This window comes from Rhinopithecus bieti, unplaced genomic scaffold (genome assembly GCF_001698545.2).
Source record: "Rhinopithecus bieti isolate Rb0 unplaced genomic scaffold, ASM169854v2 scaffold_26424, whole genome shotgun sequence".
NCBI classification, from domain to species: Eukaryota; Metazoa; Chordata; class Mammalia; order Primates; family Cercopithecidae; genus Rhinopithecus; species Rhinopithecus bieti.
In genome coordinates, this window is record NW_016811744.1 from 548,478 (window position 1) to 564,727 (window position 16,250).

At 45.6% G+C, this 16,250-nt stretch overlaps 3 protein-coding genes across 9 annotated transcripts in view; 2 read left to right on the forward strand and 1 right to left on the reverse strand.

Moving 5' to 3' along the window:
* Positions 1-10,082, forward strand: part of LOC108544004 (tubulin gamma-1 chain-like) — a 12,685-nt gene extending 2,603 nt beyond the window's left edge. Inside the window, 2 exon segments of the mRNA XM_017894890.1 lie at positions 55-160; positions 8,527-10,082. Coding sequence (XP_017750379.1) covers positions 55-160; positions 8,527-9,884 — 1,464 coding nt within the window. The 3' untranslated portion in view covers positions 9,885-10,082.
* The window catches only part of URGCP (upregulator of cell proliferation), a 51,897-nt gene extending 35,664 nt beyond the window's left edge, over positions 1-16,233 (reverse strand). The window contains exon 1 of one of the 4 annotated variants that reach the window (XM_017894895.1): positions 15,915-16,233. The gene's annotated coding sequence lies outside the window, so the exon portion shown is untranslated. The remainder of the gene's footprint in view (positions 1-15,914) is intronic. The other 3 variants (XM_017894897.1, XM_017894893.1, XM_017894894.1) reach the window with 3 other exon arrangements.
* UBE2D4 (ubiquitin conjugating enzyme E2 D4) overlaps positions 16,051-16,250 on the forward strand; it is a 29,173-nt gene continuing 28,973 nt past the window's right edge. For all 4 annotated transcript variants that reach the window (XM_017894910.1, XM_017894911.1, XM_017894913.1 and 1 more), the window contains exon 1: positions 16,051-16,104. The gene's annotated coding sequence lies outside the window, so the exon portion shown is untranslated. The remainder of the gene's footprint in view (positions 16,105-16,250) is intronic.

Below are 16,250 nucleotides of genomic sequence, written 5' to 3' on the forward strand. Positions count from 1 at the left end.
CGCGCTCCAGGGATGGAGGTGGGGTGAGGTGGGCCCGGGGTCCTCTTGGAGCAGCGGGGCGGCCGGGGCGGGGCGGCCAGGGCCGTCCGCAGCCCGGAGGCCGCCCAACGCCCACCTGCCCAGGTGCCCGGAGGCCGGAACTCGCCGGGCGGTGCCTGCGGTGCCAAAGCTGCAGGATAACCTGCCCCCGAGCCAAGAACCAGCCCCAGGGCCTTAATGAAGTTCACACCTCTCTGTAATTGGAGTTTAATTTCTGTAAGAAAAGCCTTTTCTTTAGCCCTGGAGCGTAAGGCGTTATTATTAAGCAAAACAATAACTTTCCTACTTCTTACTTGCAGTGGTGTGTTGGACAAGCTGCTGGCCTCTCTGAGATGGTACCCATTGTCAAATGTGTGTAAAGTGGCATTGTGAGGCTCTAGGCAATGCGAAGCACTTTTATTATTATTTATAGTGTGTATATTAAGTAAAAATTATCAATCTGCAGTTCCTCCAGTGAGGTTTCACAGCTACTCTTACGAGTCCTTAGGCAGGTAGATTTTTCAGCTTCAGTTCTTGTCTCTGCAAAATGAGTTTCCAAAATGATCTAAGTGAAAATGCTTAATAAAAAGCTCTGGACAATGTAAACCATTGTTGATAGCATTTTTAATGTTATATTAAATATCATTGGCCGAACGCAGTGGCTCACTCCTGTAATCCCACCACTTTAGGAGGCCGAGGCAAGAGGATCGATTGAGCCCAGGAGTTCGAGATCAGCCTGGGCAACATGTTGAGACGACCCCCTGCGCCCCCCTGCCCCTGTTTCATTTTTAAAATTAAAATTAAAAATAAAATATCATTAACAACCACTATTTTAAAATGTTTACTACTATTAAGAATACAAGACAGCAAAGCAGTGATGAAAACCTTAGCTCTGAAGCCAGAATACCTGTGTTGGAATCTGGGCTCCACCAGTTACCAGCCCCAGGAGCCCCTGCAAGATAGAACCTTTCCAGGGCCACAGTTCCTTATTTGAAAATTAGGCTAAAAATAAGTCCCTTCCTCTCTGTGAAGATTAAATGGGTTAACATTTGTAACTATTTTTAAATGTTAGTAAACATTGCGTGATGCATGGTCTCTTTTCCTCCTGGGAATCTAGTCAATGTTTCAGAGCCTCCTTGTCCTCTTCAGAAAAGAAATTCGTAACTGCTGCCTTGAGTTCAGAAGATAATTAATGCTCTGTAAATGGGAGCTGATAAGTAAAGCCATGGGAACTCGTGACACCCCAAATAAGGACAAATCCAGGAGGACCGGGGTTAGGAAGAGTTTGAGGAGTGGGAAATCCTAAATCCTAAATGCCTGATTCAAGGGAGTAATGAAATGAAGGAGATCAGACTAAAAGAGCTTGTTTGTTTGTATGTTTGTTTGGAGACAGGGTCTTGCCCTGTCGCCCAGGCCAGAGTGCAATGGCAAGATCTTGGCTTACTGCAACCTCCACTTCCCGGGTTCAATAAATTATCCTGCCTTAGCCTCCCAGTAGCTGGGACTACAGGCGTCCACTACCACACCTGACTAATTCTATTTTTAGTAGAGACGGGTTTCCCCATGTTGGCCAGGCTGGTCTGAAACTCCCAACCTCAGGTGATCTGCCTGCCTCAGCCTCCCAAAGTGCTGGGGTTATAGGCATGAGCCATCATGCCTGGCCTAAAATAAGCATTCTTTTAAAAATAAGCAGTACATGTTTACTGACATAAAATCCGGTTCAGAAATTGATAACCCCAAAATATGGCACTTTAACATGCTGAACTGAAGAAGCCTCAAGGTCTCTCTGACCTCCCTCCCCACTGGTTTCTCCCAAAACACAAGATGTCTTTATCTGCCTAAAGTCCAGACACTCCAAGGAGAACAACTGTTTTTCTTGCCCTCCCTATAAGACCAAGAATGTAACCACACCTGAAAAGACCCTTTCACAGGATAGCGTACAAGTTAATCTCTGTGCCCTGATCCATCCTTCTCCCTAGTAATCCTTTATTGCCCCTCAAAAGAATTCCTCTTTCTCCCCTCCTGTAAGTTGTTTTGCCAAGATGGTCTACAAGATTCTGAACCCTGTTGAGTGGTGGGAAATCATTCTGTAATTCTCCCTGTGTACACATTCATAAAATTTGCATGCCTTTCCTTCAAATAATCTGCCTTTTGTGAGTTGATTTTTCAGTAAACCTTCAGAGGGCAAGGGGAAACTTTCCCATGGCCTGTATACTTAACATGAATTTTAGCGTCCCACTATATGGTTAGACCATCATGTTTAACCAACCCCTACTGCTGGACATAAATATTGCTACCAGTATTTCATTATTATAAGGAATGTGAGTAATAAATATCCTTATAGCCAAAACATCCCATAAACACCAATGATTATTTCCTTATGCCAAATTTTGAAGAGTTGAATTTCTAGATCAATAGGATATCAGTATTTTAAGGCTCTTCTGATACACATACACACTAATATACATATACTTAAATACATTATATACATACACATATATGTATACATATACCTGCACACATATATGCAGATACACAAATATACACATACACAACATATACACACATATATACAGATTGCCTTCCCAGCAAAATCACCAACACTGATAGTCCTAGTTTTCCAAAACGCTGTATAACTTTTATAATTTTTCAAAATCATTGCCAGTTTCATAGGTTAAAAACCAGTATTTTAGGCCAGGAACGGTGGCTCATGCCTGTAATCCCAGCACTTTGGGAAGCCAAGCAGGTGGATCACTAGAGGTCAGAAGTTTGAGACAGCCTGGCCAACATGGTAAAACCCCATCTCTACTAAAAATACAAAAATTAGCTGGGTGTGGTGGCGTGCGCCTGTAGTCCCAGTTACTCAAGAGGCTGAGGCAGCAGAATCGCTTGAACCCGGGAGGCAGAGGTCGTGGTAAGCCAAGATCACACCATTGCACTGCAGCCTGGGCAACAAGAGCCAAACTCCATCTCAAAAAAATAAAAGACACCCTGTTACAAGAGACATATAAGGAAATTGTAGGCTGGGCATTGTGGCTCACACCTATAATCCCAGCACTTTGGGAGGCCAAGGAGGAAAGATCACTTGAGGCCAGGAGTTCAAGACCAGCCTGGGCAACATAGTGAGAACTAGTCTATTTGTTTGTTTGTTTGTTTATTTATTTATGAGACACAGTCTCACTCTGTTGCCCAGGCTGGAGTGCAGTGATGCAATCATGGCCCACTGCAGCCTCAACTTCCCAGCTCAAAGTGATTCTCCCATCTCAAACTCCCAAGTAGCTGGGACTACAGGCATGTGCCACCATGTCTGGCTTTTTTTTTTTTTTTTTTTTTTTTTTTTTTGGTAGAGACAGGGTTTCCCCATGTTGTCCAGGCTGGTCTCAAACTTCTGGACTGAAGCAATAACCTGCCTCAGCCTCCCACAGTGCTGGTATTACAGATGTGAGCCACCATGCCTGGTCCCATCTTTTTATTAAAAATTTACACTAAAATATTTTTTCGAAAAGTCCTGACATGGTGGCTCACACCTTTAATCCCAGCACTTTTAGAGGCTGAGATGGGAGGATTACTTGAGCCCAGGAGTTTGAGATCAGCCTGGGCAACATAGTAAGACCCTGTCTTTACAAAAAATAAACACAATTAGCGAGGTGTGGTAGTACATACCTGTAGTCCCACCTACTCAGGAGGCTGAGGTGGGAGGATCTCTTGAGCCTGGGAGGCTGAAGCCACAGTGAGCCAATATTTCACCACTGCACTCCAGCCTGGGTGACACAGCAAGACTCTTTCTCATAAAAATAAATAAATAAAAAGGACATTACATATTGATGAGTCAATTCACTAAGAAGACATAACAATGATAAACATGTATGCACCAAACAAAAGATCCTCAAAATATATGAAGCTAACATTGACAGAATTAAAGAGAAAAAATTACAGATTTCTATAATAATAGTTGGAAACTTCAATACCCCACTTTCAACAACAGTACAATCAGACAGAAGAACCATAAGGAAACAGATAGCCTGAACAGCACTATAATTAAACTGGACAAGCCAGGTGCAGTAGCTCACACCTGTAATCCCAGCACTTTGGGAAGCCAAGGCAGGTAGATCACTTGAGGTCAGGAGTTCAAGACCAGTATGGCCAACATGGTAAAACCTCATCTCTACTAAAAATACAAAAATTAGCTGGGTGTGGTGGCACATGCCTGTAATCCCAGCTACTTGGGAAGCTGAGCAGGAGAACTGTGTGAATCCAGGAGGTAGAGGTTGCAGAGAGCTGAGATCACGCCACTGATTCCAGCCTGCACCACACAATGAGACTTCATCTCAAATAAATAAATAAATAAATAGGACCAGGCGCGGTGGCTTATGCCTATAATCCCAACACTTTGGGAGGCTGAGGAGGGCAGATCACCTGAGGTCAGGAGTTCAAGTCTCCTCTCTGAGTTCATCTCACTTGTGTTAGAGGCATTTGCACCACAGCAACTCCATCTTGAATACAGTCTGGGTAAAATAAGGCTGAGACCTACTGGGCTGCATCCCCAGATGGTTTTGTTCCTCAGATTTGGTAATTTCCATTGTCCTATCTTCAAGTTCACAGATTCTTTTCTCTCTTCAAATTTGCTTTGAATCCCTCCAGTGCATTTTTTATTTGTTATTATACTCTTCAGCTCCAGAATTATTTTTCGGTTTCTTTGTAGGTTTTCTGTCTCTTTACTGATACTACTGATAGAGACAGGAGACAGCCATATGCCACACAGGTCATGGTGCACAGGGTACTTGCCTAAACATGCTCACGGTGAAAAATTCTGTCCCTTAACACATGTACAGTAAGGGAAATCAATGTGGAGGGGCTAACGGCCCGCATGCACACTGGAAGAATGGGGATGGAGCCACCAGGAATTCACGCCTTATGTGGGGAGATGAGCCTGGTCTCTTCAGCTCCTGTGTGTTGACCTGGTATTCAATCTGTGAGGTAGGAGCCTATTGGCAGGACCCTCTCTTTTTTGCTGAGAGCTTTCTTTTGATACATTGTGCTCTCCTCACCTTTCAATGTGTCTGTGTGCCTAATTTTTCCTAGTTGTGATACAAGAACCCAGATTTTAGCAGAGCTAAGGAGCAAAAAATCCTGCATCATTTTGGTGGCCCACACAGGGACATGAGGAGGGGTGAGTAAAATGCACACCAAAAAATCTGTTTCCCTTTCCTTTCTGAGCCTTCTTGTCCTCAGGCTTCTTCTGAGGATAAAGGAAACTGCACCCCCTCACCTCATCACTCTCAGGGATCGGGCATGTCAGCCTTGGTCCAACTCAGCCTTTTCTATAGCACTTTCCTTCTTTTTGCAGGACTGTAATGGCACTTATCTTTTACAACCCCAATGGCTGCAGATGCATGCGTGAGACAGACGGGTAAGTGGTGGCTCCCTGCCCCTCCCAGCTGGGACTGGAGCTCATGGCCCAAGGGTCCCATGCAGCTGTCTGTCCAGTGTCCACGCCACATACCATGGAGTCTTCCCCTCCTCTGGCTGAGGGGTCCAGCTCAGTCCAAACCCCAGGGTAGAAACAGCAATTAAAAGCCATTGCGCCCGGCCAAGAAACTTTTAATTGCAGTACTTTGGGAGTCCGAGGCGGGCAGATCACCTGAGGTCAGGAGTTTGAGACTAGCCTGGCCAACATGGTGAAACCCCGTCTCTACTAAAAATACAAAACTTAGCCGGGCATGGTGGCATCCACCTGTAATCTCAGCTACTCAGAAGGCTGAGGCAGGAGAATCACTTGAACCTGGGAGACAGAGGTTGGAGTGAGCTGAGATTGGGCCACTGCACCCCAGCCTGGGCAACAAGAGTGAAACTCCATCTCAAAAAAAAGTTTCCCTGTTGGAGAAACTCATTGGCATAAGAATAAGAGGTTTGTTCCCCGGGCATCTTTTTCTTTTCTCCATCCTGTCAGTAGTTAACACAGCCCTGCATTTAAGCTGTTTTTCTTTTCCTTTTCTCCACCAGGCCAGGAGTACGCTGGTGCATAAGTAGTTGCAGTTTTTGCTGTTACTTAGAATGGCGAGGACTGTGATTGCTTTTGTACCAACCTAATAACACAGCCCTGCAAGTAGATGGGGCTTCTCTATGCTAGAGACTTTTTTCCTTTTAGAAGATGTTTTACTCGGCTAGGATCCCAACTCACAAGACACCGTTTTCTTTTCCTTGTTGGAGAAGGACTCAATTCCACAGCTTGACCTTAGCATTCAGCTTATGATAAGGAGTCTGTGCAACATCCTGAGGAAGTTATTTTGACCCAAACTCAATTCCAAGCTTTGGGTCGAAGCCCTAGGAAAGAAAACTGGATCTGAGGGATCCAGAGGCAGATGACAACAGAAGTTAAAAGGCACGGTGCAGGTGAGCATGACTAATTTCTGCCGATTAAACCAAGCCTCGTTTCATGGATAAAGGTTATGCTAGTATTCAAGGCATCAATGAGGTATAGGGAATGCAAAGACTATTGACAGCAGAGGAGATAGGGCATATGGGGTAAGATAAGATAATCCCACTCCCTACCCCACTCCCACTTGGTGAAACATGGGTGAAAAACATGGGTGAAAGCCACTTTGACACCCATGGGAGGCATCTTGTCATGGTTGCCAGGACTCAGGGATATAAGGACAAAAGAAAGAGGGATGTCTCGCTTTCTCTCCCTCATATACCCTGGGTATTTGCTAGGAAGAGAAGGGAACCAGGGATGCCTTGCTCCCCTCTTTCTAGATGAGTAGCAATACATCTTTCAAATGCATCTTGAGTCCTGGGGCTCCTTTAAATAAATGCCTTCTTACTCCTTTCTCCTCCTCTGTCCTCTCTTTACAGATGGGTGATTGTGTCCCCATGCTGCAGGATGCTCTCCTGGGATGTATCCTCCAACCTGGGAGAAGTTAATTTCCTAAACCTTAACTGGTTGGCTTGGGACTGAGCTCAGTAGGGAGGGAACCCAGAAGCCTGACATGTCAGCAAAAGGGTAGGAGTATTTTTGTTTTTTTTTTTTTAAACCAGTCAGGATTTTGACCTCTCTCTCCCTGTACAAACTAGAAAGGGAATAAGGATCACTGTTTATATTATCTGTAAAGTTTTAATTAATAAAAAAGGATTTGTGAGGTTGGCCTTAAGCTGTAGCCAATCTGGTGTGCTCTGCATGTCTCTCCGTATAGTTCTGTCAGAAAGAGGGGTACCTTGGGATGGGATGTGGGTCTAGGACTCCATAGGCCTGTTGTTGAAGCAAGCCCAGCAAACTGGGCAGTGGCAAACTTCGCTGCAGGCCTCCATCTGGTTTTATGCCCTTGGAAGTGTGACTGCCACCTGTAACCACATGGCAGTGCTTTGTTCTAGCTTCTGCCATTTTACAGTGGCGGCCTGGGTTCAATCCTGGCTTAGGGAATGAGTCCTTTCTGGTTTGATATCTTTGTGTCCTTTATCATTTGTTGATTCTCTTCCCCTTCATGAACCACCTTAAATTTTCCTTTCTCTGACCACCTGGGAGGTTATCTTTGGTAATGTTCAAAAGCCAGAAATATTGGCTGCTTGGCATGGCTAATGTTGTTGGGTAATAAAGGATTTAAAAGAATTTTCTTGACCAGGTGTGGTGGCTCATGCCTATATTCCAGCAACATAGTGAGACCCTGTCTCTACAAAAAATAAAAAATTGACTGGGCATGGTGGCATGTAGTCCCAGCTACCCAGGAAGCTGAGGAAGGAAGATTGGTTGAATCCAGGAGGTTGAGGCTGCAGTGAACCATGACTGTGTCCTGTACTCCAGCCTGGGTGACAGAGCAAGACCATGTCAAACAACAAAACAAAACAAAAACAGAGCTGGGTGCGGTGGCTCATGCCTGTAATCCCAGCACTTTGGGAGGCTGAGGCAAGTGGATCATTTGAGGTTAGGAGTTCTAGACCATCCTGGGCAACATAGCGAAACCCTGTCTCTACTAAAAATACAAAAAATAGTTGGGCATGGTGGTGGGTGCTTGTAATCCCAGCTACTCAGGACGCTGACTCAGGAGAATCACTTGAACCCCAAAAAGTAGAGGTTTCGGTGAGTGGAGATCACACCACTGCACTCCAGCCTGGGCGATAGAGCTCAAAAAAGAAAAAAAAAAAAAGGATTTTCTTTTCTTTTTTTTTGAGATGGAGTCTTGCTCTGTTGCCCAGGCTACAGTGCAGTGGCACAATCTTGGCTTACTGCAACCTCCGCCTCCCGGGTTCAAGTGATTTCCAGCTAATTTCTGTATTTTTAGCAGAGATGGGGTTTCACCATGTTGGCCAGGCTGGTCTTGAACTCCTGACCTCAAGTGATCTGCCCACTTCGGCCTCCCGAAGTGCTAGGATTACAAGCATGAGCCACCGCACCCAGACCCCAAAATAGGATTTTCTTAAAGAGAGTTCGGCTTAACTAAAAGTGGATATCTGGGGGGCTGGCATGCGGCGGCATTGCGGGTGGGAGCGGCTGCAACGCCAGCACCTGAGGAGTGACGCGGAGGGAAATCATCACCCTACAGTTGGGGCAGTGCGGCAATCAGATTGGGTTCGAGTTCTGGAAACAGCTGTGCACTGAGCATGGTATCAGCCCTGAGGGTACTGTGGAGGAGTTCGCCATTAAGGGCACTGACAACAAGGACATCTTTTTCTAACAGGCAAAAGATGAGCACTATATCCCCTGGGCCATGCTGCTGGACCTGGAGCCCCAGGTGATCCACTCCATCCTCAACTCCCCCTATCCCAAGCTCTACAACCCAGAGAACATCTACCTGTCAGAGCATGGAGGAGGAGCTGGCAACAACTGGGCCAGCAGATTCTCCCAGAGAGAGAAGCTCCATGAGGACATTTTTAACATCATAGACTGAGAGGCAGATGGTAGTGACAATCTAGATGGCTTTGTGCTGTGTCAGTCCATTGCTGGGGGGACAGGCTCTGGCCTCGGCTCCTACCTCTTAGAATGGCTGAATGACAGGTATCCTAAGAAGCTGGTGCAGACATATTCAGTGTTTCTCAACCAGGAAGAGATGAGCAACGTGGTGATCCAGCTTTATAATTCACTCCTGACACTCAAGAGGCTGATGCAGAATGCAAACTGTGTGGTGGTGCTGCACAACACAGCCCTGAACCAGATTGCCACAGACCCCCTGCACATCCAGAACCCATCCTTCTCTCAGACCAACCAGCTGGTGTCCACCATCATGTCAGCCAGCACCTTCACCCTGCACTACCCCGGCTACATGAACAATGTCCTCATCAGCCTCATCGCCTCACTCATTCCCACCCCATGGCTCCACTTTCTCATGACCGGCTACACCCTGCTAACTATGGACCAGTCAGTGGCCAGTGTGAGGAAGACCACGGTCCTGGATGTCATGACGTGGCTGCTGCAGCCCAAGAACGTGATGGTGTCCACAGGCCGAGACCGCCACACCAACCACTCCTACATCACCATTCTCAACACCATCCAGGGAGACGTGAACCCCACCCAGGTCCACAAGAACCTGCAGAGGATCCGGAAACGGAAGTTGGCCAACTTTATCCTGTGGGGCCCCACCAGCATCCAGGTGGCCCTGTCGAGGAAGTCTCCTTACCTGCCCTTGGTCCACTGGGTCAGCGGGCTCATGATGGCCAACCACACCAGCATCTCCTCACTCTTCGAGAGCACCTGTCACCAATATGACAAGCTGCGGAAGAGGGAGGCCTTCCTGGAGCTATTCCGCAAGGAGGACATGTTCAAGGACAACTTTGATGAGATGGACACATCCAGGGAGATTGTGCAGCAGCTCATGGATAAGTACCACATGGCCACATGGCCAGATTACATCTCCTGGGGCACCCAGGAGCAGTGAGTCCCCCAGGATAGGGACCCTCATCTGCCTTACTGTTTGGCCAAGGCCCTGCCTGACTGACCACTCCCTTAGAGCACAGATCAGGGACCTCACACATCTCTTTCTCATATACATGCATTCTCTGTTGGCCTGTGAACACATTACTTCTCTTATGAGACTATTTGTCTTTAATAAAGCACTGGATATAAATTTTTTTTAAAAAGTGGATATCTGGGGCGAGTGCAGTGACTCACACCGGCAATCCCAGCACTTTGGGAGGCTGAAGTGGGCAGATCACCTGAGGTCATGAGTTCAAGACTAGCCTGGCCAACATGGTGAAACCCTGTCTCTTCTAAAATACAAGAAAATTAGCTGGGTGTGGTGGCACTTGCCTGTAGTCCTAGCTACTCAGGAGGCTGAGGCAGGTGAATCGTTTGAACCTGGGAGGCGGAGGTTGCAGTGAGCCAAGATTGCACCATTGTACTCCAGCCTGGGCAACAGAGCAAGACTCTGTCTCAAAAACAACAAAAAAAGTGAATATTTTTTAAACCTTTATGTTTTCTCTTCTTTGGTCTTGTTTTCTGGAAAAGATTTTTTTCCCAGTTGACTGAATTCCTTTTCTCCGTTTTGTCTTGCTACCCTTAATGCACACATGAGAGGCTCTAAAATAATTTCTGATAGCCTGGGACTCCTTGAGAAGAAGAGAAAAGGTGCTATGCATGCCATTTTGGTAGAAACCTCTGTTTTACTCATAAAAACCCAGCAATCAAAAGCAGATAGGTCCCCCTCAAAATCTGTTTTTGTCTTCCAGCTATCCCCATTTATTGGGCCCTGGAAACTGCATGCTTTTCTAGCCCTGCTCTTAAAGGGCCCCACTTGAGGCCAATAGTCCAATTAGGAGATTGGTGAACAGAAAATCTTGTAACTACTGGATCTGCTTCTGTTTGTCTGTGCAGTTACATGTGTTGTGTGTGATGTCTATAAAAAAAAGAGAGCTCTAGGCCAGGCGCGGTGGCTCACGCCTGTAATCCCAGCACTTTGGGAGGCCGAGGCAGGCGGATCACGAGGTCAGGAGATCGAGACCATCCTGGCTAATACGGTGAAACTCCATCTCTACTAAATATACAAAAAATTAGCCAGGCATGGTGGCAGGTGCCTGTAATCCCAGCTACTTGGGAGGCTGAGGCAGGAGAATGGTGTGGACCCAGGAGACGGAGCTTGCAGTGAGCTGAGATCACGCCACTGCACTCCAGCCTGGGCGACAAGAGCAAGACTCCGTCTCAAAAAAACAAAAAAACAAAAAAAAAAACAAAAAAAAAGAGATCCAATTAATTGGCCTAAAGGAAAATAAGTGCTTCGATCAAATATTTTTGAAGGGAAAATAAAAGCTGTAATGCCTTTTAGTTCGTGTGACTTTAATCCTTGAGAAATAAAAACAGTCTTAAAGATTACTGGTAAAATGCAAATGTTGTTGTTAAAATGTAGACAGGTGGTCTAAATTATATGAGACAGATAATTAGGTTTGCTAAATGTTTTACAGTTATAAACCACTTCTTTTGACTTTGAGAACTGTTCAACTTGCCTACTTTACAACTTGGTCAGGCCCAGGACTTTGGTAAGGGACTTAGTAAGGCTCTTAACCTTAGCAAATAATCATTAATCATATAATCTCAGTAAAATGTTCTGAGAAGGAATGGACATGGAAATTTTTGTCTAGGGCTAAAGGATTATTTTCAATTAGATAAGATAGAGATAAAGGTTTAAAACAAGTTATGGAAGGTTTCTTGCAAAAGAAATTCTGTGTGTGAACACTAAATTCAAAAGGTATTATATGTTTTTCTGTAAATAATTGAGCATTGAAATAAAAGCACAACAAGGTTTTCTTTTTCTTTTCTTTCTTTTTTTTTTGAGATGGAGTCTCACTCTGTCGCCCAGGTTGGAATGCAGTGGCACGATCTTGGTTCACTGCAACCTCCACCTCCCAGGTTCAAGCTATTCTCCTGCCTTAGCTTCCCAAGTAGCTGGGATTACAGGTGCAGGCCACCATGCCCAGCTAATTTCCATTTTTGTTTGTTTGTGTTTTGAGAGGTGGTCTCACTCTCTCACCCAGGCTGGAGTGCAGTGGCGCGATCTCGGCTCCCTGCAACCTCCACCTCCTGGGTTCAAGAGATTCTGCCTCAACCTCCCAAATACTTGGGATTACAGGCATGCACCATCACTTGGATAATTTTTGTATTTTTAGTAGATACAGGGTTTCACCATGTTGGCTAGGCTGGTCTCGAACTTCTGACCTCAGGTGATCCACCTGCCTTGGCCTCCCAAAGTACTGGGATTACAGGCGTGAGCCACCATACTTGGCATCACTTAACTTTCTGAGGAACTGCTAAACTGTTTTCCAAAAATGACTGCACCATTTTATAGTCCACCAGAATGTATGAGGGTTCCAACTTCTCCACATCTTTGTCAACACTTGTTGTCTGTCCCTTTAATTACAGCCATCTCAGAGGGTGTGAAGTGGTACCTCATTATGGCTTTGATTTATACTTCCCTTATGTCTAATGATTATTATTTTCTTGAGACAGGGTCTTGCTCTGTTTCCCAGGCTGGAATGCTGTAGCGTGAATGGGGCTCACAGCAACCTCAACCTCCTAGGCCCAAGCAATCATAGCTGGGATTACAGGCATGCGCCACTGTGCTCTACTAATTCTTAAAATTTTTTCAAGTTATCTGCTTTTGGTGAAGAAAAAAAATTTTTCTTGTAGAGATAGGGTCTTGCCATGTTGCCTAAGCTGGTCCTGAACTCCTGGGTCAGGTGATCCTCCCACCACAGATAGTCACCCAAACTGCTGGGATTATAGATGTAAGCCAACACACCAGGCCTCTTTTTTTTTTTTTTTTTTTTTTTTTAGAAGGAGTCTCGCTCTGTTGCCCAGGTCGCTGAAGTGCAGTGGCACAATCTCAGCTCATTGCAACCTCTGTCTCCCAGGTTCAAGCGATTCTCCTGCTTCAGCCTCCCAAGTAGCTGAGATTACAGGCATGCACCATCACGCCTAGCTGATTTTTGTATTTTTAGTAGAGATGGGGTTTCACCATATTGGCCAGGTTGGTCTCAAACTCCTGACCTCATGATCCGCCTTCCTCGGCCCCCCAACGTGCTGGGATTACAGGTGTGAATCACTGTGCCCAGCCTTTTTTTTTTTTTTTTTTTTAAAAGAGACAGGGTCTTGCTCTGTCTCCTGGGCTGAAGTACAGTGGCTCAATCATAGCTCCCTGCAGCCTCAAATTCCTGGAATCAAGCAATAATCACACCTCAACCTCCTGAGTAGCTGGGCCCTCAGATGTACACCACCACATTCGGCTAACTTTTAAATTTTTCTGTAGTCAGGGGTTCGCTATGTCGCCCAATCTGGTCTCAAACTCCTGGCCTCAAACAATCCTCCAACCTCAGCTTCCCAAAGTGTTGAGATTACAGGCCTCAGCCACTACGCCCAGCCTGATTTTTTAAAATGTGCTTATTGCCCAGTTGAGTATCTTCTTTGAAGAAATTTCTATTCACATCTTTTGCCCAGTTTTTAATTGGGTTATTTGTCTTTTTTATTGAGTTCTAAATGTTCTTAATATATTCTGGATCTTAGACTGTAGTGAGATATTATTATTTCAAACATTGTCTCGCATTCTGTGCGTGCTGTCTTTTTGGTTTCTAGTTGGTGTTGCTTGACAAAAGTTTTAAACTTTTGTGTAGTCAAAATTATCCATTTAAAAATCTTCTCTGTTTTTTTTTTTTTTTTTTTTTTTTTTTTTGAGACACAGTCTCACCATTGCCCAGGTTGAAGTGCAGTGGTGCAATCTCAGCTCACTGCAACCTCTGCCTCCTGGGTTTAAACAATTCTTGTGCCTGAGCCTCCCAAGTAGCTGGGACTACAGGTGCACGCCACCACACCTGGCTAAATTTTGTATTTTTTGTAGAGATGGGGTCTCACCATGTTGGCTAGGCTAAGCTTGAACTCCTGGCCTCAAGCAATTCACCTGCCTCGACCTCCCAAAGTGCTGTGATTACAGGCATAAGCCACTGCACCTGACCAATTGTGTATTATTCTTGCAACATTTCTGTACATCTAAAATTATTTCAATGTTGAAAATGAAACACTACATATAAGCATACTAAAAAGTTTAGAAAACTATGCACTAAACTACCAACAGGGAGTAGAAACAGAATTTTTCATTTTCTATCCTGTTTCTTTTTTTTCTGAATCATACAAATGATGCAAATTCTCTCTAGAAATTTTAGAAATTAACACATTAGTAAACCCACCATCCAAAAATACTTTTTGAGATTTGACACTTCAAAACCACCATATATATTCTTAGCACATAATCATTTATATGTTCTTACACAAATATATAAACATTTATAAAATCTAGAATCACTTGTTTTATGGGGAGGGAAGGCCATGTCAATAATGTAGGAGGATGGATGGTCCATAGACTAACAAAACTTTCTGTTGTAAATGTTTGACACCAAGGGGAAGCGCTTGACCTGGGCCGTTCAATGGGTGATGCTTGAGCTGGCTTTGGAAGGTGAATGCTCTAGTCAAGGAATGTAGATGCTGTGGTGATGGAAACACTTGATAGTCAGGTGGGCTGGAGGTAGTAAGGAGAAGGTAAAGCTGGAGGATACTTGATTTGTTTTGAGTTTTTGTTTTTTTGAGACTGGGTCTTGCTCTGTCTCCCAGCCTGGAGTGCAGTGGTGCCATCACAACTCACCACAGCCTTGATCTCCCGGGCTCAAGTGATCCTCCCACCTCAGCCTCCCAAGTAGCTGGGACTACAGGTGCACACCACCATGCCCAGCTAAGTTTTGTATTTTTTGTAGAGATGGGGTTTCACCATGTTGCCCAGGATGATCTAGAACTCCTGGACTAAGGGATCCACCCACGTCAATCTCCCAAAGTGCTGGGATTACAGGCGTGAGTCACTGTGCCTGGCTGAGGATCCTGGGTTTTGAAGGCCCCTGAATGACAGTGAATGTGATGCTATAGGCCACAGGGCTTCCTTGAAGAGTTCTGGGTAAGGATGCAGTGTGGTAAGCTTTATATTTCAGACAGTTTATGAAGTTGTGTGGAGGACAGATTGGGGGAATAGGAGCATGAAAGCCAGGGACAAAGCTGGGTAACCACTGAAATGTCTATAATACATTTTATTTCCTGACTGAGTACAAACATAGAGGTGACCATGTGTCCTAGCTGGCTGGAGACAATCCTAGATTACAGCTTTGGTCCCAGAGTAATTATATTAACAACTACTTTCATGCTCAAACATGTCTCAGTCTGAAGATTAAATATCATCTACATATACACAGCAACAAAACTTCCACAATTCTTACCTTTACTGTGTGAAAGGCACTGACATTTTATTCTCTTTTTTATTTTTATTTTTTATTATTTTTGAGACACAGTCTAGCTCTGTTGCCCAGGCTGGAGTGCAGTGGCGCGATCTCGGCTCACTGCAACCTCTGCCTCCTGGGTTCAAGTGATTCTCAAGTAGCCTCTCAAGTAGCTGGGATTAGAGGCATACGTTACTATGCCCAGCTAATTTCTGTATTTTTAGTACAGACGGGGTTTCACCATGTTGGCCAGGCTGGTCTCGAACTCCTGACCTCAAGTGATCCGCCTGCCTCAGCCTCCCAAAGTGCTGGGATTGTAGGCGTGAGTCACCTCGTCTGGCTTTTTTTTTTTTAAATGTTGGTTGCCACCTATTAAATTGATTTCGTGACACACTAAATAGTTCATAACCCTCAGTTTAAACACCTCTGACCTAGACGCCTGCCAAGTATTAGGAAAATAGGAAGAAGACAGGTAATGAAGTTTGGTAAATGCATAGTCTAAGGCATTGGTTCTCAACATTGGCAGTGCAAGATCACGTGAGGTACGACTGAACACGGAGATCTCCAAAACTGCGGAGAGTTGTGCGTGTGCACGTATGCACAGACATCTACATGGAAATGGCTGTAACGCATCCAGCCATAAGGCGTACAAGAGTATGTATACTTACAGAGTTAAGAACCACTATTCTCAGGAGTTATATGACAGCCTGGGAAGACGCCCAGGATGTAGGAACAGGGAGCAAGCGAGCGTTTGGCACCTTGAGGGTGCTCCGCGCGTCTCCGTAAAGCCAACGAGCCCCTCCTCTTCGCTGGCCTCTCCGGGGCCTTGCTGACCAGTGGTCGAAGCCACAGGACCAGGTGCGGGTGGCCAGCGTAACCGGGGCAGCCCCGCGGCTTCCCCTCGGCCGCGCCAGGACGCTCGGCACGCGGCGACGACGGCCCCACAGTGCCCCGCGCGCGCAAGCGCAGGCGGCGGCTCCCGGCGTGCAGCTCGGTGGCGGCTG